General features: G+C 51.3%; 2 protein-coding genes across 2 annotated transcripts in view; one reads left to right on the top strand and one right to left on the bottom strand.

The window, feature by feature from the left end:
* LOC122547443 (uncharacterized) overlaps positions 1 to 1,564 on the bottom strand; it is a 73,180-nt gene extending 71,616 nt beyond the window's left edge. Inside the window, exon 1 of the mRNA XM_087980750.1 lies at positions 1,373 to 1,564. The gene's annotated coding sequence lies outside the window, so the exon portion shown is untranslated. The remainder of the gene's footprint in view (positions 1 to 1,372) is intronic.
* A 6,044-nt stretch (positions 1,565 to 7,608) lies between these two features.
* On the top strand, positions 7,609 to 23,130 carry LOC148139420 (uncharacterized). The gene is made up of 9 exons (XM_087980945.1): positions 7,609 to 7,692; positions 13,550 to 13,892; positions 15,587 to 15,700; positions 16,641 to 16,663; positions 19,687 to 19,728; positions 19,826 to 19,869; positions 22,202 to 22,283; positions 22,634 to 22,675; positions 22,773 to 23,130. Exons 1-9 carry the CDS (start codon positions 7,609 to 7,611, stop codon positions 22,818 to 22,820), a joined length of 822 nt encoding a protein of 273 aa, XP_087837071.1. The 3' UTR covers positions 22,821 to 23,130.
* Positions 23,131 to 23,828: the final 698 nt, after the last annotated feature.

Raw genomic sequence — 23,828 nt, 5'->3', positions numbered from 1 at the left:
TTCAATTCAATTCAATACAATTCAATTCAATTCAGTTCAATTCAAATCAATTCAATTCAATTCAATTCAATTCCATTCAATTCAGTTCAATTCAATTCAATTCAATTCAAATCAATTCATTTCAATTCAGTTCAATTCAAATCAATTCAATTCAAATCAATTCAATTCAATTCAGTTCAATTCAGTTCAATTCAATTCAGTTCAATTCAATTCAATTCAATTCAATTCAATTCAATTCAGTTCAATTGAATTCAATTCAATTCAATTCAATTCAATCCAATTCAATTCAATTCAATTCTGTTCAATCCAATTCAATTCAATTCAATTTAATTCTGTTCAATCCAATTCAATTCAATCCAATTCAATTCAATTCAATTCTGTTCAATCCAATTCAATTCAATGCCTCAGCTGTTACGGCCTTGCTGCTGTTGGAGTTCTGGGTAGCTCAGTGGGTTGGTTTGCGTGACAGACTGACATTGACATTGCAAGTCCAGTTCCTGCACTGTCTAAAGCTCTCCCGAAAGCCCTACTCTCCTGATGACATTCCTGGCTTATGCCCGAGATGTCGACTCTCCTGCCCCTCGGATGCTGCCTGACCGGCTGTGCTTTTCCAGCGCCTCACTTCTCATCTACTTTCCTCGCCCCAGCCCTCGCCAGAGAGATGCTGACCCTCAGGCTAAGTTCGCATCTAGTCGTTTCTCTCTGTCTCCAGTGAGAGAGTTGGATAATGGCCGCTCTCCTTTGATATTTCTGTGGCACGCCAACATCACAAGTCAAACTCCCACCATTGCAACCATTCTTTCAGTGTTGTTTCAGCTCACTCTGTGACATCATGGGAGACTAAAACATCGTCCGTTCCTCATGGCAGCTTCTGGTGGTTCTCTCAATTGCTCCCTTGGCGTGTGCCAATCTCAAAAGTTCAGTTATGGACCACCCTTTTCTCTGGAAGACCAGCAAGTGGGGATGTTCACTGATGACCCCACAATGTTCAGCACTGTTCGCGAATCCTCCGATTCAGAAACAGTCCATGTTCAAACGCAACAAGATCTGGTACATCTAAAAGGCATCTGGATGGGTATATCAATCGGAAGGGTTTAGAGGGATATGGGCCAAGTGTTGGTAAATGGGACTAGATTAGGTTGGGGGATATCTGTTCGGCATGGAGGAGTTGCACTGAAGGGTCTGTTTCCGTGCTGTACATCTCTATGACAAATAACAAGTAACATTCACACCACACAACTGCCAGGCTATGACTATTTCCAATGTGAGAGAGAATCTAACCATCATCCCTTGACTGTTAGCATCAGTGAAGTCCTCTACCACTATCAACATCCTGGGGGTTATCATTGACCAGAAACTCAACTGGACCCACCACATAAACACAGCGGCTACAAGAGCAGGCCAGAGGCAGGGAATCCTGCAGCGAGTAACTCCCCTCCTGACTCCCCCTAAAGCCTGTCCCACCATCGACAAGGCACAAGGCAGGAGGGTGAGGGAATACTCCCCAATTGCCCCTGGATGGGGGGCAGCTCCAACAACACTCGAGAAGCCCGACACCATCCAGGGACAAAGCAGATTTTTCTTTCCAATTCGCTGTAAATCCTGTTCCCTACACGGAGGATGGACTCAGCTTTGAGTCACTGTTGTATTGCCACACGACAGACAGGAAATAACTGGGCGTCGAGTTCACAAACCTGACAGTGTTGCAGTGTGGCCGCAGTGACTGGAGAACATTCCCGGTGTGAACCGTTGTGATTTTAACTGATATTTTCCCCTGTTTCGAGGTAACTGCATCAATATTCCTTCTCAACACCAGCTCTCCAATCAGGTAAGGTGACTGCAGTAATGTTCAAGAGAGAGTGAGCTTCCCCCTTTCGAGAAATTTTTAACTGTGTCCATCGGTACTTAGGCTGTTGGCTCAATGATCTCCAGTACAATATGACACTTAGCTTTCAGAACCTGATGCGCCTCACCCAAGATATTTCTCTCTCTATTTCACTCTCTCTCTCACTTTCTCTCTCTCTCTCTTACGCACACATACTCTTAAACACAGTCTCTTACACGCTCACACACATTCTCTCTCTCATACACGTGCACCCACACGTTCACATTCACATACACACACACTCTTCCTCTCTCTTTCTCATACACACACACTTTCTCACACATACTCACTCACACATACACCCACACACAACTCACTCTCACACACTTACTCACACACACACCACATACACACACCACACACTCTCACTCACACACCCACACACTTACTCACACACACTCACTCACACACACACAGAGTCGCACACACACACACGCACACACAACTCACACACTCACATACGCACCACACACACACACCACTCTCACTCACACACTCATGCACTTACTCACACACACACACCACACACTCTCACTTACACACACATACACACGCATACACACACACACTACACACTCTTACTCATACACAGTAGGCACACTCACTCACACAAACACACACACACACTACACACTCTCACCCATACACACTACACACACTCATTCACACAAACACACACACACACTCACACACACACACACTACACACTCTCACTCATACACACTACACACACACACACAAACACACACTCACACACTCACACACACACATACAGAGACACAGTCAAGGACACACTCAGACATACACACGTGCACACACTCTTTCAGTAATACAAGAACCTTTTAAAAAACAGTAACCTTTCTAAACCAGGTTTCATATGTTTCCCCTTCCTCATGTCATCTTCATTTAATTTTGCTTGTGTTTGGCTCATCCAGCTAAATTTACCTAAGTGCAATTTCACATATGCATGTTTATTGTAACCCAGACATATCCCGTTGGACTGTAAATGGAGCTGAACATAGCTAGGGGTGGAAGATAATTAAATATTGGGACATAATTTCTGCACTTCTTCAACATTCTTGTTTCTCTGTACGAAACTTAGTTTCGATCGCAAAATTCATCAATCATAGTTCCGTTGTAACCAGAAAACAAATAGAAATCCCACCTTGTTGAGAAAGCGTCACTTCAGATGCGTGAGCTATTGAAATCTCTTTGTTTATGTTTTGTTAGGTTTGGAGGCTAATCGTGTTTGCTCGGCTGGGTTACAGAAGCTGGAGCTGGAAAGATATTCAGTGGGCCAGGAGGACAGCTCATGTCTACAATGCTGTCTGCTCTCTCCATCTTGGTCTTAACTCAAGCTGTGGTGGGTAGGTACTGGGGATTGATGATAAACCTGCTGCACGCAGTCTGTCAATCTAATTCAACAGCTCCCTGCGCAACTCTGTTTCAACAGTCTCTCTGACGAAGGGATCACTGGTTTACTGTCTCTCTGCTGCTGGGTTTCTCCAGCGTTTCTGACGGAGGAGAAGTTCTGCCTCCAGGTTTCTCAGATTATCTCGGTAATGACCACACACACACACGGCTGAAGTCATCTTCTCCCTGGATGGGCTTGACTTTGAGGTGGTTTATGGGCTGATACGTTGAAACGCAATCGCTCGAGGAGCTGGGATTTGATTCAAATCCTCGACGCCCTGGGCAGCGAGACCATAAGGAATAGGAAGAGCAACAGGCCATTCAGCCCATTGAGTCTGCTCCACCATCCTGTGGCTGGGCTGATAACCCTCAATCCCACTTCCCTGTGCTCCTCCCCACCTTTGATTCTCCACTTCATATTAGATTACTTACAGTGTGGAAACAGGCCCTTCGGCCCGACAAGTCTACATCGACCCTCCGAAGAGGAACCCACCCAGACCCATTCCCCAAAATTTACCCCTTCACCTAATACTATGGGCAATTTCCCATGGCCAATCCACTCTAACCTGCACATCCCTGGGCACTATGGGATAATTTCCCATGGCCAATCCACCCTAACCTGCACATCCCTGGGCACTATGGGACAATTTCCCGTGGCCAATCCACCCTAACCTGCACATCCCTGGGCACTATGGGACAATTTCCCATGGCCAATCCACCCTAACCTGCACATCCCTGGGCACTATGGGACAATTTCCCATGGCCAATCCACCCTAACCTGCACATCCCTGGACACTATGAGACAATTTCCCATGGCCAATCCACCCTAACCTGCACATACCTGGACACTATGGGACAATTTCCCATGGCCAATCCACCCTAACCTGCACATTCCTGGACACTATGGGACAATTTCCCATTGCCAATCCACCCTAACCTGCATATCTCTGGGCACTATGGGACAATTTCCCATGGCCAATCCACCCTAACCTGTACATCCCTGGACACTATGAGACAATTTCCCATGGCCAATCCACCCTAACCTACACATTCCTGGACACTATGGGACAATTTCCCATGGCCAATCCAACCTAAGCAGCACATCTTTGGACTGTGGGCGGAAACCAGAGCACCCAGAGGAAACCCACACAGACACGAGGAGAATGTGCAAACTCCACACAGATAGTTGCCCGAGGCGAGAATTGAACCCAGGCCTCTAGTGCTGTTAGGCAGCAGTGCTAACCACTGAGCCACCATGCCACCATAATTAAAAGTGTTCACATCCTTGAACATCTTGAATGCCCCAGCCTCCACAGCCCTCTGCGATAACAAATGCTACAGAAGTTCCTGTTCTGGTGAAGGGAAAGACTGGTAGGTAGAGGGAATGCTGGATGACTAAAGAAGTTGAGGATTTGGTTAAGGAAAAGAAGGAAGCATATGTCAGGTATAGACAGGATAGATCGAGTGAACCCTTAGAAGAATATAAAGGCAGTAGGAATACACTTAAGAGGGAAATCAGGAGGGCAAAACGGGGACATGAGATAGTTTTGGCCAAAGAATTAAGGAGAATCCAAAGGGTTTTTACAAATATATTAAGAACAAAAGGGTAACTAGGGAGAGAATAGGGCTCCTCAAAGGGGCTTCTTTCAGTTTTATATTTAAGTGATTGCTGGACATGCACATGGACAGCAGTGAGTTGAGGTGTGCGTAGGTCAAGTTATTTTATTTTACATTAGGATTAATTCTTGGCACAATATTGTGGGCCAAAGGGCCTGTTCTGTGCTGTAATTTTCTATGTTCTATGTTCTAAAGATCAACAAGGCGGCCTTTGTGTGGAGCCACAGGAGATGGGGGAGATACCAAATGAGCATTTTGCACCAGTGTTTACTGTGGAAAAGGATATGGAAGATATAGACTGTAGGGAAATAGATGGTGACATCTTGCAAAATGTCCATATTACAGAGGAGGAAGTGCTGGATGTCTTGATATGCATAAAGGTGGATAAATCCCCAGGACCTGATCAGGTGTACCTGAGAACTCTGTGGGAAGCTAGAGAAGTGATTGCTGGGCCTCTTGCTGAGATATTTGTATAATTGGTAGTCACGGGTGAGGTGCCAGAAGACTGGAGGTTGGCAAATGTGGTGCCACTGTTTAAGAAGGGTGGTAAAGACAAGCCAGGGAACTATAGACCGGTGAGCCTGACCTCAGTGGTGGGCAAGTTGTTGGAGGGAATCCTGAGGGACAGGACGTACATGTACTTGGAAAGGCAAGGACTGATTAGGGATAGTCAACATGGCTTTGTGTGTGGGAAATCATGTCTCACAAACTTGATTGAGTTTTTTGAAGAACTAACAAAAAAGATTGATGAGGGCAGAGCAGTAGATGTGATCTATGTGGACTTCAGTAAGGCGTTCGACAAGGTTCCCCATGGGAGACTGATTTGCAAGGTGAGATCTCATGGAATACAGGGAGAACTAGCCATTTGGATACAGAACTGGATCAAAGGTAGAAGACAGAGGGTGGTAGTGGAGGGTTGTTTTTCAGACTGGAGGCCTGTGACCAGTGGAGTGCAACAAGGATCGGTGCTGGGCCGTCTACTTTTTGTCATTTACATAAATGATTTGGATGTGAGCATAAGAGGTACAGTTAGTAAGTTTACAGATGACACCAAAATTGGAGGTGTAGTGGACAGCGAAGAGGGTTACCTCAGATCACAACAGGATCTTGACCAGATGGGCCAATGGGCTGAGAAGTGGCAGATGAAATCTAATTCAGATAAATGTGAGGTGCTGCATTTTGGGAAAGCAAATCTTAGCAGGACTTATCCACTTAATAGTAATGTCCTCGGGAGTGTTGCTGAACAAAGAGACCTTGGAGTGCAGGTTCATAGCTCCTTGAAAGTGGAGTCGCAGGTAGATAGGATAGTGAAGAAGGTGTTTGGTATGCTTTCCTTTATTGGTCAGAGTATTGAGTACAGGAGTTGGGAGGTCATGTTGCGGCTGTACAGGACATTGGTGAGGCCACTGTTGGAATATTGTGTGCAATTCTGGTCTCCTTCCCATCGGAAAGATGTTGTGAAATTTGAAAGGGTTCAGAAAAGATTTACAAGGATGTTGCCAGGGTTGGAGGATTTGAACTTTAGGGAGAGATTGAATAGGCTGGGACTGTTTTCCCTGGAGCGTCAGAGGCTGAGGGGTGACCTTATAGAGGTTTATAATGTCATGAGGGGCATGGATAGGGTAAATAGACAAAGTCTTTTCCCTGGGGTGGGGGAGTCCAGAACTAGAGGGGCATAGGTTTAGGGTGAGAGGGGAAAGATATAAAAGAGACCTAAGGGGCATCATTTTTACCCAGAGGGTGGTACGTGAATGGAATGAGCTGCCAGAGGATGTGGTGGAGGCTGGTACAATTACAACACTTAAGAGGCATTTGGATGGGTATATGAACAAGAAGGGTTCAGAGGGTGCTGGCAGGTGGGACTAGATTGGGTTGGGATATCTGGTTGGCATGGACGGGTTGGACCGAAGGGTCTGTTTCCGTGCTGTACATCTCTATAACTCTATGATTCACTCTCCTGTGAGAGAAGACATTCCTCCTCATCTCCATCTTCAGTGGGAGACCCCCCGGTTCAGAGATGATGCCCCTCTGATCCTCCACTCTCCCACACAAGGGGGAAGTCCCTCTCTGCATTTTTCAATAAGATTGTCCCTCTGAACCTCAATGAGTAATGCAGGTGTCTGTGACTCAATGGAAAAACAAACTGAAAACTGAATACCAACATGATTTTGTGGGGGGCTGTTGTATGTTGCAACAGGACATTGACAGGATGCAGAGTTGGGCTGAGAAGTGGCAGATGGTGTTCAACCTGGAAAAGTGTGAAGTGATTCACTTTGGAAGGTGGGATTTGAATGCGGAATACAGGATTAAAGGCAGGATTCTTGGCAGGGTGGAGGAACAGAGGGATCTTGGATCCACGTCCATAGATCCCTCAAAGTTGCCACCCAAGTTGATCAGGTTGTTAAGAAGGCGTTTGGTGTGTTGTCTTTCGTTAGCGGGGGATTGAGTTTAAGAGCCGTGAGGTTATGCTGCAGCTTGATAGAGCCCTGGTTAGACCACACTTGGAATATTGTGCTCAGTTCTGGTCGCCTCATTATAGGAAAGATGTGGAAGCTTTAGAGAGGGTGCAGAGGAGATTTCCCAGGATGCTGCCTGGACTGGAGGGAATGTCTTATGAGGAAAGGTTGAGGGAGCTTGGGCTTGTCCCACAGGAGCGAAGAAGGATGACTGGTGACTTGGGAGAGGTGTACACGATGATGAGAGGCAGAGATAAAGTGCATAGCCAGAGACGTTTTCCCAGGGTGGTAATGGCCGTCGTGAGGGGACAGAATGTTAAGGTAATTGGGGGAAGGTTTTGGGGGAGATGTCAGAGGCAGGTTCTTTACACAGAGAGTGGGGGGGGGGGGGGTGAAATGTACTGCCAGCGGTGGGAGTAGAGTCAGATACATTCGGGACAATTATGCGACTCTTGGATAGGAACATGGAAGATAGTACAATGAAGGAGATGTAGGATAGTCCGATCGTAGAGTAGGACAAAAGGGCAGCAGAACATCGAGGGCCGAAGGGCCTGTACTGCTGTTACTGAGGGACGGTGGGGGGGGGGGGGGAAGGGAAGGGATGGTACACACTGTTGTTACTGAGCGTCGGTGGCTGGGGAGGGGATGGTACACACTGCTGTTACTGAGCGTCGGTGGGGGGGGAGGGATAGGATGGTAAACACTGCTGTTACTGAGCGTCGGTGGGGGGGGTGGGAGGGGATGGTACACACTGCTGTTACTGAGCGTCAGTGGGGGGGGAGGGAGGGGATGGTACACACTGCTGTTACTGAGCGTCGGTGGGGGGAGGGAGGGGATGGTACACACTGCTGTTACTGAGCGTCGGTGGGGGGGGAGGGGATGGTACACACTGATGTTACTGAGGGTCGGTGGGGGGGGAGGGGATGGTACACACTGCTGTTACTGAGTGTCGGGGGGGGAGGGAGGGGATGGTACACACTGCTGTTACTGAGCGTCGGTGGGGGGGAGGGAGGGGATGGTACACACTGCTGTTCCTGAGTGTCGGTGGGGGAGGGAGGGGATGGTACACACTGCTGTTACTGAGCGTCGGTGGGGGGAGGGAGGGGATGGTACACACTGCTGTTACTGAGCGTCGGTGGGGGGGGAGGGGATGGTACACACTGCTGTTACTGAGCGTCGGTGGGGGGGGAGGGGATGGTACACACTGCTGTTACTGAGCGTCGGTGGGGGGGGGGAAGGGATGGTACACACTGCTGTTACTGAGGGTCGGTGGGGGAGGGAGGGGATGGTACACACTGCTGTTACTGAGCGTCGGTGGCAGGGGAGGGGATGGTACACACTGCTGTTACTGAGCGTCGGTGGGGGGAGGGAGGGGATGGTACACACTGCTGTTACTGAGGGTCGGTGGGGGAGGGAGGGGATGGTACACACTGCTGTTACTGAGGGACGGTGGGGGGGGAGGGAGGGGATGGTACACACTGCTGTTACTGAGCGTCGGTGGGGGGAGGGAGGGGATGGTACACACTGCTGTTACTGAGGGACGGTGGGGGGGGAGGGAGGGGATGGTACACACTGCTGTTACTGAGCGTCGGTGGGGGGGGGGGAAGGGAAGGGATGGTACACACTGTTGTTACTGAGCGTCGGTGGCTGGGGAGGGAGGGGATGGTACACACTGCTGTTACTGAGCGTCGGTGGGGGGAGGGAGGGGATGGTACACACTGCTGTTACTGAGTGTCGGTGGGGGGAGGGAGGGGATGGTACACACTGCTGTTACTGAGCGTCGGTGGGGGGGGAGGGAGGGGATGGTACACACTGCTGTTACTGAGCGTCGGTGGGGGGGAGGAAGGGAAGGGATGGTACACACTGCTGTTACTGAGGGTCGGTGGGGGGAGGGAGGGGATGGTACACACTGCTGTTACTGAGCGTCGGTGGGGGGAGGGAGGGGATGGTACACACTGCTGTTACTGAGTGTCAGTGGGGGGAGGGAGGGAGGGGATGGTACACACTGCTGTTACTGAGGGTCGGTGGTGGGGGGGAGGGAGGGGATGGTACACACTGCTGTTACGGAGCGTCAGTGGGAGGAGGGAGGGGACGGTACACACTGCTGTTACTGAGGATCGGTGGGGGAGGGAGGGGATGGTACACACTGCTGTTACTGAGTGTCGGTGGAGGGGAGGGAGGGGATGGTACACACTGCTGTTACTGAGCGTCGGTGGGGGGTGGGAGGGGATGGTACACACTGCTGTTACTGAGCGTCGGGGGGGGGCGGGAGGGGATGGTACACACTGCTGTTACTGAGGGTCGGTGGGGGGTAGGGAGGGGATGGTACACACTGCTGTTACTGAGCGTCGGTGGGTGGAGGGAGGGGATGGTACACACTGCTGTTACTGAGCGTCGGTGGGGGAGGGAGGGGATGGTACACACTGCTGTTACTGAGCGTCGGTGGGGGAGGGAGGGGATGGTACACACTGCTATTACTGAGCGTCGGTGGGGGGGGAGGGAGGGGATGGTACACACTGCTGTTACTGAGCGTCGGTGGGGGTGGGAGGGGATGGTACACACTGCTGTTACTGAGCGTCGGTGGGGGAGGGAGGGGATGGTACACACTGCTGTTACTGAGTGTCAGTGGGGGAGGGAGGGGATGGTACACACTGCTGTTACTGAGGGTCGGTGGGGGGGCAGGGAGGGGATGGTACACACTGCTGTTACTGAGCATCGGTGACGGGGGGAGGGAGGGGATGGTACACACTGCTGTTACTGAGCGTCGGTGGGGAGGGGGGGTGATGGTACACACTGCTGTTACTGAGGGTCGGTGGGGGGAGGGAGGGGATGGTACACACTGCTGTTACTGAGCATCGGTGGGTGGGGGGAGGGAGGGGATGGTACACACTGCTATTACTGAGCGTCGGTGGGGGGGGTTGGGAGGGGATGGTACACACTGCTGTTACTGAGCGTCGGTGGGGGGGGAGGGAGGGGATGGTACAGACTGCTGTTACTGAGCGTCGGTGGGGGGAGAAGGGAAGGGATGGTACACACTGTTGTTACTGAGCGTCGGTGGCTGGGGAGGGGTTGGTACACACTGCTGTTACTGAGCGTCGGTGGGGGGAGGGAGGGGATGGTACACACTGCTGTTACTGAGCATCGGTGGGTGGGGGGAGGGAGGGGATGGTACACACTGCTATTACTGAGCGTCGGTGGGGGGGGTTGGGAGGGGATGGTACACACTGCTGTTACTGAGCGTCGGTGGGGGGGGAGGGAGGGGATGGTACAGACTGCTGTTACTGAGGGACGGTGGGGGGGGGGAAGGGAAGGGATGGTACACACTGCTGTTACTGAGCGTCGGTGGGGGCGGGGAAGGGAAGGGATGGTACACACTGTTGTTACTGAGGGTCGGTGGGGGGAGGGAGGGGATGGTACACTCTGCTGTTACTGAGCGTCGGTGGGGGGGGAGGGAGGGGATGGTACACACTGCTGTTACTGAGTGTCGGTGGGGGGAGGGAGGGGATGGTACACACTGCTGTTACTGAGCATCGGTGGGGGGGGGAGGGAGGTGATGGTACACACTGCTGTTACTGAGCGTCGGTGGGGGGGGTGGGAGGGGATGGTACACACTGCTGTTGCTGAGCGTCGGTGGAGTGGAGGGAGGGGATGGTACACACTGCTGTTACAGAGCGTCGGTGGGGGGAGGGAGGGGATGGTACACACTGCTGTTACTGAGTGTCGGTGGAGGGGAAAGAGGGGATGGTACACACTGCTGTTACTGAGGGTCGGTGGGGGGGGGAGGGGATGGTACACACTGCTGTTACTGAGCGTCGGTGGGGGGGGAGGGAGGGGATGGTACAGACTGCTGTTACTGAGCGTCGGTGGGGGAGGGAGGGGATGGTACACACTGCTGTTACTGAGCGTCGGTGGGGGGGAGGGAGGGGATGGTACACACTGCTGTTACTGAGCGTCGGTGGGGGAGGGAGGGGATGGTACACACTGCTGTTACTGAGCGTCGGTGGGGGGAGAAGGGAAGGGATGGTACACACTGCTGTTACTGAGCGTCGGTGGGGGGGGAGGGAGGGGATGGTACACACTGCTGTTACTGAGCGTCGGTGGGGGAGGGAGGGGATGGTACACACTGCTGTTACTGAGCGTCGGTGGGGGGGAGGGAGGGGATGGTACACACTGCTGTTACTAAGCGTCGGTGGGGGTGGGAGGGGATGGTACACACTGCTATTACTGAGCGTCGGTGGGGGGGAGGGAGGGGATGGTACACACTGCTGTTACTAAGCGTCGGTGGGGGTGGGAGGGGATGGTACACACTGCTATTACTGAGCGTCGGTGGGGGGGAGGGAGGGGATGGTACACACTGCTATTACTGAGCGTCGGTGGGGGGGAGGGAGGGGATGGTACACACTGCTGTTACAGAGCGTCGGTGGGGGGAGGGATGGGATGGTACACACTGCTGTTACTGAGCGTCGGTGGGGGTGGGAGGGGATGGTACACACTGCTGTTACTGAGCGTCGGTGGGGGAGGGAGGGGATGGTACACACTGCTGTTACTAAGCGTCGGTGGGGGTGGGAGGGGATGGTACACACTGCTGTTACTGAGCGTCGGTGGGGGAGGGAGGGGATGGTACACACTGCTGTTACTGAGCGTCGGTGGGTGGAGGGAGGGGATGGTACACACTGCTGTTACTGAGCGTTGGTGTGGGGAGGGAGGGGATGGTACACACTGCTGTTACTGAGCGTCGGTGTGGGGAGGGAGGGGATGGTACACACTGCTGTTACTGAGCGTCGGTGTGGGGAGGGAGGGGATGGTACACACTGCTGTTACTGAGTGTCGGTGGGGGGGCAGGGAGGGGATGGTACACACTGCTGTTACTGAGCGTCAGTGGGGGGAGGGGGGAGGGAATGTTTGTGGGTGTGGGGGCTGCTTTGTCCCTGGATGGTGTTGAGCTTCTCGAGTGTTGTTGTAGCTGCCCCCATCCACGGGCAAGTGGGGACTATTCCCTCACCCTCCTTGTCGATGGTGGTACAGTCTTTGCTGGGAGACAGGAGGGTAGTTACTCACTGCCGGGTTCCTAGCCTCTGTCCTGCTCTTGGAGCCGCTGTGCTTATGTGGTGGGTCCAGTTGTGTTTCTGCTCAATGATATTCCATTGTCTTTTATTGGAGATGGTCATTGCCTGTAATTTGTGTGAAACCAATGTTCGGTTATGGTGAACATAACCAATGTTATCTGACTCTGCTTTTGATCGTCTTGTCCTTAAATTGAATGCCATCCTGATGTACCATGCCCTTCGTCTATGAATGACATTTTGGGGAAAATAACTGGATGAAAGGAGGTGGCTCAGTGGTTGGCACTGCTGTCTCCCAGCGCCAGGAAGCTGGGTTCGATCCCACCCTCGGGTGACTGTCTGTGACTTTCTCCCCGTGTCTGTGTGGGTTTCCTCTGGGTCCTCCGGTTTTCTCCCACAGTCCAAAGATGTGTAGGTTAGGGTGGATTGGCCATGGGAAATTGTCCCATAGTGTCCAGGGATGTGCAGGTTAGGGTGGATTGGCCATGGGAAATTGTCCCATGGTGCCCAGGGATGTGCAGGTTAGGGTGGATTGACCATGGAAAATTGTCCCATAGTGTCCAGGGATGTTCAGGCTAGGGTGGATTGGCCAAGGGAAATTGTCCCATAGTGTCCTGGGATATGCAGGTTAGGGTGGATTGGCCATGGGAAATTGTCCCATAGTGTCCAGGGATGTTCAGGTTAGGGTGGATTGGCCATGGGACATTGTCCCATAGTGTCCTGGGATATGCAGGTTAGGGTGGATTGGCCATTGGAAATTGTCCCATAGTGCCCAGCGATGTGCAGGTTATGGTGGATTGGCCATGGAAAGTTGTCCCATAGTGTCCAGGGATGTGCAGGTTATGGTGGATTGGCCATGCAAAGTTGTCCCATAGTGTCCAGGGATGTGCAGGTTAGGGTGGATTGGCCATGGGAAATTGTCCCATAATGCCCAAGGATGTATAGGTCAGGGGTCAATTTTGAGTAGTAGGGAAAGGGTCTGGGTCGGTTACTCTTGTGAGTGTCGGTGCAGGAGTGAAGGGCCGAATAGCCTTTTTTTTTGAGGTTCAGGTTGCGTGTGAATGCTGTCGTAACCCGTTCACACCTTTGTGTCTCATTGTTGCAGTTACAGGTAGCGTTCAGCATGGCCGGGTGAGTGCCCAGTGCTGTATTTTGATGGCTCACATCCAGTCGTGTTGAACTGTTCCAACCCGTCCTATGCTCGGGCACCATTGGTCCAATGGCGCTGGACAGACCTCTTCAGGAAGCAGAAGGAACAGCTTCTGCTCCAGGTCCTGAATGGGAATGTGTCCAGGCACACCAACTGGGCTGACATGGGAATATCCTTCAGGGCCTGTGCGGGAAACGGGAACTGCTCACTCACTGTGAGCCCTGCCCAGGACTACGCTGGACTCTACCACTGTGTTGTGTGGACCTCGAAACGCATCACTGAAGAGAAGATGTGGCTCATATCCGGAGGTTCGATGTTTATTGTGAAATAGTTCAAGTGCGGACAGCATTTTTTTAGAAGTGTGACTTTTCATTTTGATGTAATTTCCACCCCCCCCACCTTTATGTCTGCATCCGGTTTCCGGCGTTTTTAGCATTCAAGTTCGAGTGATTCTCTGCTGTTAACACCTACTCTACACTCATGCCCACTCACTTCACTTTAATCCTTTCCCCCGTGTCACCAGTGAGTCCGCATCTGTCTCGCTCTCCCACCTCTCCTGGCTTTCCTTTCTCTTCCCATTCTCTGCCCTCAGTTCCGAAGGACAGTCAAGCACAGAAACACAGAAAACAGGAGCAGAGTAGGCCATTCAGCCCTTCCGGCCTGCACCACCATCCAATACGATCATGGCTGACTGTGCAATCCCAGAATCCCACTCCCCACCCTCTCCCCATACCCTTTGATCCCTTTAGCCCCTTGGTCCATGTCCAGCTCCCTCTTGGATACATCTAATGAACTGGTCCCAACAGCTTCCTGTGGGACAGAATTCACAGATTCCAACTGTCTGAGTGAAGAAATTCTCCCTCATCTCGGTCCGGAATGGCTTACTCCTTATTCTTAGAGTGGGAAACTGGACTCAAAATGACAAGCCTGTTTCTGTCTCCCAGGACGCTGCCGGACCTGTTGAGATTTCCCTGTTTTTATTTCAGAGTTCCGACATCTTGTGTTGTGGCGTTGCTTTTTCTTGACCGATGATTTGGGAAGTGACCCTTTTCAATCCTCGCCCATTGGAGACGTGATGGTCTCGGGATCTTATCCCAGGCTGGGGGAGTCCAGAACCGATGTGTGTGGGCTGTTTTCCCTGGAGCGTCGGAGGCTGAGGGGTGACCTTATCGAGGTTTACAAAATCATGAGGGCAAGGATAGGATAGATAGACAAGGTCTTTTCCCTGGGGTGGGGGGGTGTCCAGAACTAGAGGGGCATAGGTTTAGGGTGAGAGGGGAAAGATATAAAAGGGACCTGAGGGGCAACGTTTTCACACAGAGGGTGGTACGTGTATGGAATGAGCTGCCAGAGGAAGTGGTGGAGGCCGGTACAATGACAGCATTTAAAAGGCATCTGGATGGGGATGTGAATAGGGTTTAGAGGGATATGGGCAAAGTGCTGGCAAATGGGAGTAGATGAGTTTAGGATGTTTGGTCGGCATGGACAAGTTGGACTGAAGGGTCTGTTTCGATGCTGTACATCTCTATGACTCAATGAATGGCTATCCTGTATCCTTAGACCATGGCCCCCTGGTTCTGGATTTGCCTGGTCATCAGAAACCTCCTTGCTGAGTTTACCGTGTCTCAGCCTGGTACGATTTTCTTCAGTTAGGATCCCCCTACCTCATTCTGCTAAACTCCAGTGAATATCATCCCAGCTGATCTGGTGTGTCTTCATCCGTCAGCCCTGCCATCCCGGGAATCAGTCTGGGAATCCCTTCACTGCCCCTCCTCCATCACCAGGACATCCTTCCTCAGATAAAGAGACTCAACACCACCCCCTTTCCCCCCCACCCCCCGCCGGCCCTCCAAACCGCACGCCACACGCAATACTCCAGGGGAACGGTCTTCCCTCTGTCCCCTCTGGCGTGTTTCCTTTGAGCTGCTGGTTGTTTGTGACTCTCCGGGACTATCCGGTGAAGTGCGTCCTTCTCTGAACGAACTCCATTCCTCTCTCGCAGTGGAGCGCGGGACGCCCGGAGCGATCTACGTGGCAGTTGGAGTTGGCGTGGGGATGCTCGTGCTGGTCCTAATCGGGCTGGTCTGGTTCTGCAAGAGGAAAGCGAGAGATCGGGGTGGGTTCGGGAAAATGCGATGCACTTGGGGGGGGGGGGGGGGAACGGGTGGTCTTCTGCCCGTCTGTATTACGCTGAAGGCGGAGCTCGGGGTGGGGGGGGTGATGTGGTTTTTGGGGTTTTTTGAGGGTGGGAGTGTGGCGGCTAACTCCATTTAAGAGATCAGAGTCTAGATTAGAGTGGTGCTGGAAAAGCACAGCAGGTCAGGCAGCATCCGAGGAGCAGGGACATCGACGTTTCAGGCAAAGGCCCTTGCTTCAGTCCTGATGAAGGGCTCCTGCCCGAAACGTGGATTTCCCTGCTCCTCGGATGCTGCCTGACCTGCTGTGCTTTTCCAGCAACACTCTGATCTAGACTCTGGTTTCCAGCATCTGCAGTCCTCACTTTTGCCCATTTAAGAGGTCAGCCCTGACCTCTTGCAACAACAAGAGGTCAGGGTGGCACGGTGGCACGGTGGTTAGCACTGCTGCCTCACAGCGCCAGAGACCCGGGTTCAATTCCCGCCTCAGGCGACTGTCTGTGTGGAGTTTGCACATTCTCCCCGTGTCTGTGTGGGTTTCCTCCGGGTGCTCCGGTTTCCTCCCACAGTCGAAAGATGTGCAGGGTCAGGTGAATTGGCCATGCTAAATTGCCCATAGTGTTAGGTATAGGGGTAAATGTAGGGGTATGGGTGGGTTGCGCTTCGGCGGGTCGGTGTAGACTTGTTGGGCCGAAGGGCCTGTTTCCATACTGTAATGTAATGTAATGTAATCTAATCTAAACAACCCACATTGCTGTCGCGCCGCCCTCACGGGCTGGAGCTCGCTGTAGAAATCTGTGCCACCCGACTCCACTGTGATTTGTTCCCAGCGAGGGTGGATTTCGGAAGCGCGCTTCCGCTGCGTCAAACTCATTGCGTCTAACCCCGTTGTGTTTTTTGTGTTTTTCCTTTCTGTGACAGGAACTCAGAGTGCTGCACCCCAGGTGGGCCCTACTTTAAACCAAGCCCTTTACGAAAACGTTGCCAATGGTGCTGTCAAACTTTAAACTGCGTATTTTAAAAGTGTCGTATGTGTACTTTCACTCGCTTCAGCCTCTCGGTTTATGCTTGTATTTGAATTGGCTGCTTCGAGGTCTGTGTGCTTTCCCCTGCCTGTGTTTTAATAATTCTAAACTAAGCGGTCTCCACCCATTTCCAAACAGTCCTGGTGATAACATCAGGCTAGGTTGGTGACAATGCTGCCCCTTTAACAAGGTGACTTTGTCCTTTGGTTTCGTAAGAGGGGTCGTAAAGGCAGAGGTGCTGAAATGTCTCCGAGAAAGCCAGGTTTAACAGTGGCAATGCACGCTCCCCCAGTTCAGGCTTTCTCTAGCTTGGTTCAGTTTTAGCAGGTAGACAGAAGCTGCTGTAAGAAAGAAGAAGATTCCATGCTTCAGCAGATGATTCTTGACTGGCTCCTCCATCTCTCCTGCCTGTAACAACCTGTCTTCGAATCTACCTTCTAACAAGGAGTGTGCTTACGAGATGTTGCAGGGAATTGGAGCAGTTCTGTTAAGCTGTGGTACTGAGTCGTTTGAGTTTTCCAATAGTTAACTTATTCCAAGTTCCACTTTCTTTGCTTGTGTTTCTCCTGTTGTGTTTAAATAAATTCTGATTTGCTTAAAGCCGAGTGTTTAGACTAGCTGCAACACACCCAGAATATCCACATCTACATCTACCTTTAAAATAAGAAAAAGTTAGGGTCTGTCCCATAGTGCCCAGGGATGTGCAGGTTAGGGTGGGTTGGCCGTGGGAAATTGTCCCATAGTGTCCAGGGATGTGGCAGGTTAGGGTGGATTGTCCATGGGAAATTGTCCAATAGTGCCCAGGGATGTGCAGGTTAGGGTGGATTGTCCATGGGAAATTGTCCAATAGTGCCCAGGGATGTGCAGGTTAGGGTGGATTGTCCATGGGAAATTGTCCAATAGTGCCCAGGGATGTGCAGGTTAGGGTGGATTGTCCATGGGAAATTGTCCAATAGTGCCCAGGGATGTGCAGGTTAGGGTGGATTGGCCATGGGAAATTGTCCCATAGTGCCCAGGGATGTGCAGGTTAGGGGGGATTGTCCATGGGAAATTGTCCAATAGTGCCCAGGGATGTGCAGGTTAGGGTGGATTGGCCATGGGAAATTGTCCCATAGTGCCCAGGATGTGCAGGTTAGGGTGGATTGGCCATGGGAAATTGTCCCATAGTGTCCAGGGATGTGCAGGTTAGGGTGGATTGGCCATGGGAAATTGTCCATAGTGTCCAGGGATGTGCAGGTTAGGGTGGATTGTCCATGGGAAATTGTCCAATAGTGCCCAGGGATGTGCAGGTTAGGGTGGATTGGCCATGGGAAATTGTCCCATAGTGCCCAGGGATGTGCAGGTTAGGGTGGATTGGCTATGGGAAATTGTCCCATAGTGTCCAGGGATGTGCAGGTTAGGGTGGATTGGCCATGGGAAATTGTCCCATAGTGTCCAGGGATGTGCAGGTTAGGGTGGATTGGCCATGGGAAATTGTCCCATAGTGTCCAGGGATGTGCAGGTTAGGGTGGATTGGCCATGGGAAATTGTCCCATAGTGTCCAGGGATGTGCAGGTTAGGGTGGATTGGCCATGGGAAATTGTCCCATAGTGCCCTGGGATGTGCAGGTTAGGGTGGATTGGCCACGGGGAATTGTCCCATAGTGCCCTGGGATGTGCAGGTTTGGGTGATTGGCCATGGGAAATTGTCCCATAGTGCCCAGGGATGTGCAGGTTAGGGTGGATTGGCCGTGGGAAATTGTCCCATAGTACCCTGGGATGTGCAGGTTAGGGTGGATTGGCCGTGGGAAATTGTCCCATAGTGCCCAGGGATGTGCAGGTTAGGGTGGATTGGCCATGGGAAATTGTCCCATAGTGCCCAGGGATGTGCAGGTTAGGGTGGATTGGCCATGGGAAATTGTCCCATAGTGTCCAGGGATGTGCAGGTTAGGGTGGATTGGCCATGGGAAATTGTCCCATAGTGCCCAGGGATGTGCAGGTTAGGGTGGATTGGCCATGCTGGATTGCCCTTAGCATTCAGAGCAGTGTTGGGGAATGGCTTTGTGTGGGACACCCCTTGGTGGGTCAATGTGGATTTGTTGGGCCGAAGGGCCTATTTCCACACTGTTGGGATTCTGACTTCCGCTGCTAAAACCTGTTCACTGAAAGCATTTAAGATATCCTGGGTAGATTAGCGACCACCAATCCTTCACGATGGGATGGATGTAAGTCAAGTCGCTCAGTTAACTGAACAGACGTCAATTGGCACCAACAGTCCTGGGAGAAACTGAGGACTGTATTCCTGATGAAGAGCTTATGCCATAAACATCGACTCTCCTGCTCCTCGGATGCTGCCTGACTGGCTGTGCTTTTCCAGCAGCACCCTTTTCGGTCTAATTCCTGTACTAATTGAGGTTGGTGTATAGATCAGCTCCCCTGCCATTGACTGGGGAATGTGATGAAGTTTGAATTAAACCCCCAGCAGTTATATATCTCTCTCTTGCTCTCTTTCTCTCTCTCTCTCTGCTGAGAGGGTAGCAGGTAGCCAACAGGAACGCAGTTTGCTGGAGAAGCTCAGCAGGTCCAGCAACACCTGTGGAAGACAGAAAGCAGCAGTTTGGCGCTCTTTATCTGAGATCTGAGGGAAGGTTACTCTACCCGGAATGTTAACTCTACTACCTCTCTCTCTCTTTTACTGTTTAGATGTTGCCAGATCTGCTGAGTTTCTCCAGCAATTTTCAGGGTTCGTTTCATGAGTCCTGTCACTGGACTGGAAACATTTGGTCTGTTTTTTTTCCTCTCTCCCTGCACAGGCTGCTGGACTGGCTGAGTTTCTCCAACAAGTCTCTGTGTGATTTTGTTTTCTCTCTGGTTTCCAGTTAACTGGTTGAAGTTCAGCGTTTGTGAGAGGCGGTGTTGATTAAGAATAAATTAATTATGTTCTCATTTGGGTGCTAATTACAGAATCGTCAAGGAAACAGGCAAACTGTAAATTCAACGTACATGGTAAGCAGACTACCTCCCAATGTTCACGTGATTTACCTTTGAAGCCATAATATAGCTGAGGAAATCACTCATCCTTGTTTACTCGTTTCTCATTAAGGATCTCAACTTAAACGAGCAGGAGGTGTACAGCAACTTGATACAGTAAGATGGCGTCCAGGGAGAACATAAGAGGACAAGACCATAACGACTAGGAGCAGGAGTTGTCCATCTGACCCATCGAGCCCCCTCCGCCATTCAATAAGACCACGGCTGGTCTCAGCTCCACTTCCCCCCCCCCCCCCCCCCACTCGCCGTAACCCTTAATCCCTTTACTGTTCCAAAATCGGTCTCTCTTTGGCTTAAAAAACGATCAACTGCTTCCCTGGGCAGGGAATTCCAAAGCTTCACAACTCTCTGGGTGAAGAGGGTCCTCCTCAACTCAGTCTGAAATCTGCTCCCCCTTATTCCGAGGCCCCTTTGTTCTAGTTTCACACACCCCCCCCCCCCACCCCCCCCAAGTGGAAACATCCTCCCTGCTTCTATCTGATCTATTCCCTTCACCACTTTATAAGCTCCCCCCCCCCCCCCGCCCCCGCCCCCGCCCATTCTTTGAGATTCCAATCAGCACTGTCCCAGTCTACTGGAGGCTGTGGCCCTGGTGATGTTATACTGGGCTATGAATTCAGGGTATGATTGGTGGAGCTGTGTTTGAGTCCCACCATGACAGATGATGGATATGAATTGGAAAGCAATCTGGAATTAATTATGAATCGATTGTTGGGAAAACCCCCTCTGATTCACTAAAGTCCTTTAAGGGACGGAAATCTGCCATCCTTACCGAGTCTGGCCTACATGTTCAGGTGCACAGTTCTCTGAAAGTGGCGTCATTGGTCGATAGGGCAGTGAAGAAGGCTTTTGGCAGACTGGCCTTCATCAGTTGGGAAGTTATGTTGCAGTTATACAGGACGTTGGTGAAGCCCATAGTGCCCAGGGATGTGCAGGTTAGGGTGGATTGGCCATGGGAAATTGTCCCATAGTGTCCAGGGATGTGCAGGTTATGGTGGATTGGCCATGGGAAATTGTACTATAGTGTCCAGGGATGTGCAGGTTAGGGTGGATTGGCCATGGGAAATTGTCTCATAGTGCCCAGGGATGTGCAGGTTATGGTGGATTGGCCATGGGAAATTGTACTATAGTGTCCAGGGATGTGCAGGTTAGGGTGGATTGGCCATGGGAAATTGTCTCATAGTGTCCCAGGGATGTGCAGGTTAGGGTGGATTGGCCATGGGAAATTGTCCCATAGTGCCCAGGGATGTGCAGGTTAGGGTGGATTGGCCATGGGAAATTGTCCCATAGTGTCCAGGGATGTGCAGGTTAGGGTGGATTGGCCATGGGAAATTGTCTCATAGTGTCCCAGGGATGTGCAGGTTAGGGTGGATTGGCCATGGGGAATTGTCCCATAGTGCCCAGGGATGTGCAGGTTAGGGTGGATTGGCCATGGGAAATTGTCCCATAGTGTCCAGGGATGTGCAGGTTAGGGTGGATTGGCCATGGGAAATTGTCCCATAGTGCCCAGGGATGTGCAGGTTAGGGTGGATTGGCCATGGGAAATTGTCCCATAATGCCCAGGGATGTGCAGGTTAGGGTGGATTGGCCATGGGAAATTGTCTCATAGTGTCCCAGGGATGTGCAGGTTAGGGTGGATTGGCCATGGGGAATTGTCCCATAGTGCCCAGGGATGTGCAGGTTAGGGTGGATTGGCCATGGGAAATTGTCCCATAGTGTCCAGGGATGTGCAGGTTAGGGTGGATTGGCCATGGGAAATTGTCCCATAGTGCCCAGGGATGTGCAGGTTAGGGTGGATTGGCCATGGGAAATTGTCCCATAGTGCCCAGGGATGTGCAGGTTAGGGTGGATTGGCCATGGGAAATTGTCCCATAGTGCCCAGGGATGTGCAGGTTAGGGTGGATCGGCCATGCTGGATTGCCCTTAGCATTCAGAGCAGTGTTGGGGAATGTGTTTGTGTGGGACACCCCTTGGTGGGTCGATGTGGATTTGTTGGGCCGAAGGGCCTATTTCCACACTGTTGGGATTCTGACTTCCGCTGCTAAAACCTGTTCACTGAAAGCATTTAAGATATCCTGGGTAGATTAGCGACCACCAATCCTTCACGATGGGATGGTTGTAAGTCAAGTCGCTCAGTTAACTGAACAGACGTCAATTGGCACCAACAGTCCTGGGAGAAACTGAGGACTGTATTCCTGATGAAGAGCTTATGCCATAAACATCGACTCTCCTGCTCCTCGGATGCTGCCTGACTGGCTGTGCTTTTCCAGCAGCACCCTTTTCGGTCTAATTCCTGTACTAATTGAGGTTAGTGTATAGATCAGCTCCCCTGCCATTGACTGGGGAATGTGATGAACCTTGGATTAAACCCCCAGCAGTTATATATCTCTCTCTTGCTCTCTTTCTCTCTCTCTCTCTCTGCTGAGAGGGTAGCAGATAGCCAACAGGAACGCAGTTTGCTGGAGAAGCTCAGCAGGTCCAGCAACACCTGTGGAAGACAGAAAGCAGCAGTTTGGCGCTTTTTATCTGAGATCTGAGGGAAGGTTACTCTACCCGGAATGTTAACTCTACTATCTCTCTCTCTCTTTTACTGTTTAGATGTTGCCAGATCTGCTGAGTTTCTCCAGCAATATTCAGGGTTCGTTTCATGAGTCCTGTCACTGGACTGGAAACATTTGGTCTGTTTTTTTTCCCTCTCTCCCTGCACAGGCTGCTGGACTGGCTGAGTTTCTCCAACAAGTCTCTGTGTGATTTTGTTTTCTCTCTGGTTTCCAGTTAACTGGTTGAAGTTCAGCGTTTGTGAGAGGCGGTGTTGATTAAGAATAAATTAATTATGTTCTCATTTGGGTGCTAATTACAGAATCGTCAAGGAAACAGGCAAACTGTAAATTCAACGTACATGGTAAGCAGACTACCTCCCAATGTTCACGTGATTTACCTTTGAAGCCATAATATAGCTGAGGAAATCACTCATCCTTGTTTACTCGTTTCTCATTAAGGATCTCAACTTAAACGAGCAGGAGGTGTACAGCAACTTGATACAGTAAGATGGCGTCCAGGGAGAACATAAGAGGACAAGACCATAACGTCTAGGAGCAGGAGTTGTCCATCTGACCCATCGAGCCCCCTCAGCCATTCAATAAGACCACGGCTGGTCTCAGCTCCACTTCCCCCCCCCCCCCACTCGCCGTAACCCTTAATCCCTTTACTGTTCCAAAATCGGTCTCTCTTTGGCTTAAAAAACGATCAACTGCTTCCCTGGGCAGGGAATTCCAAAGCTTCACAACTCTCTGGGTGAAGAGGGTCCTCCTCAACTCAGTCTGAAATCTGCTCCCCCTTATTCCGAGGCCCCTTTGTTCTAGTTTCACACACCCCCCCCCCCCCCCCCCACCCCCCCCAAGTGGAAACATCCTCCCTGCTTCTATCTGATCTATTCCCTTCACCACTTTATAAGCTCCCCCCCCCCCCGCCCCCGCCCATTCTTTGAGATTCCAATCAGCACTGTCCCAGTCTACTGGAGGCTGTGGCCCTGGTGATGTTATCACTGGGCTATGAATTCAGGGTATGATTGGTGGAGCTGTGTTTGAGTCCCACCATGACAGATGATGGATATGAATTGGAAAGCAATCTGGAATTAATTATGAATCGATTGTTGGGAAAACCCCCTCTGATTCACTAAAGTCCTTTAAGGGACGGAAATCTGCCATCCTTACCGAGTCTGGCCTACATGTTCAGGTGCACAGTTCTCTGAAAGTGGCGTCATTGGTCGATAGGGCAGTGAAGAAGGCTTTTGGCAGACTGGCCTTCATCAGTTGGGAAGTTATGTTGCAGTTATACAGGACGTTGGTGAAGCCCATAGTGCCCAGGGATGTGCAGGTTAGGGTGGATTGGCCATGGGAAATTGTCCCATAGTGTCCAGGGATGTGCAGGTTATGGTGGATTGGCCATGGGAAATTGTACTATAGTGTCCAGGGATGTGCAGGTTAGGGTGGATTGGCCATGGGAAATTGTCTCATAGTGCCCAGGGATGTGCAGGTTATGGTGGATTGGCCATG

This window comes from Chiloscyllium plagiosum, unplaced genomic scaffold (assembly GCF_037043375.1).
Source record: "Chiloscyllium plagiosum isolate Xiang-an unplaced genomic scaffold, Cpla_swu_hap1 HiC_scaffold_38, whole genome shotgun sequence".
NCBI lineage: Eukaryota > Metazoa > Chordata > Chondrichthyes > Orectolobiformes > Hemiscylliidae > Chiloscyllium > Chiloscyllium plagiosum.
Note: the sequence above shows the minus strand (reverse complement) of the source record. Positions and strands in the feature narration are given on the sequence as shown.

Excerpts from the sequence above, each read along its gene's own strand:
- LOC148139420 (XM_087980945.1), top strand. The coding sequence starts at position 7,609 with ATGATGAGAGGCAGAGATAAAGTGCATAGCCAGAGACGTTTTCCCAGG. Across the intron at positions 19,729-19,825 it reads CTGTAAATTCAACGTACATG|GATCTCAACTTAAACGAGCA; the intron begins GTAAGCAGACTA and ends TTTCTCATTAAG. Across the intron at positions 19,870-22,201 it reads GTGTACAGCAACTTGATACA|GGTAGCAGATAGCCAACAGG; the intron begins GTAAGATGGCGT and ends CTCTGCTGAGAG.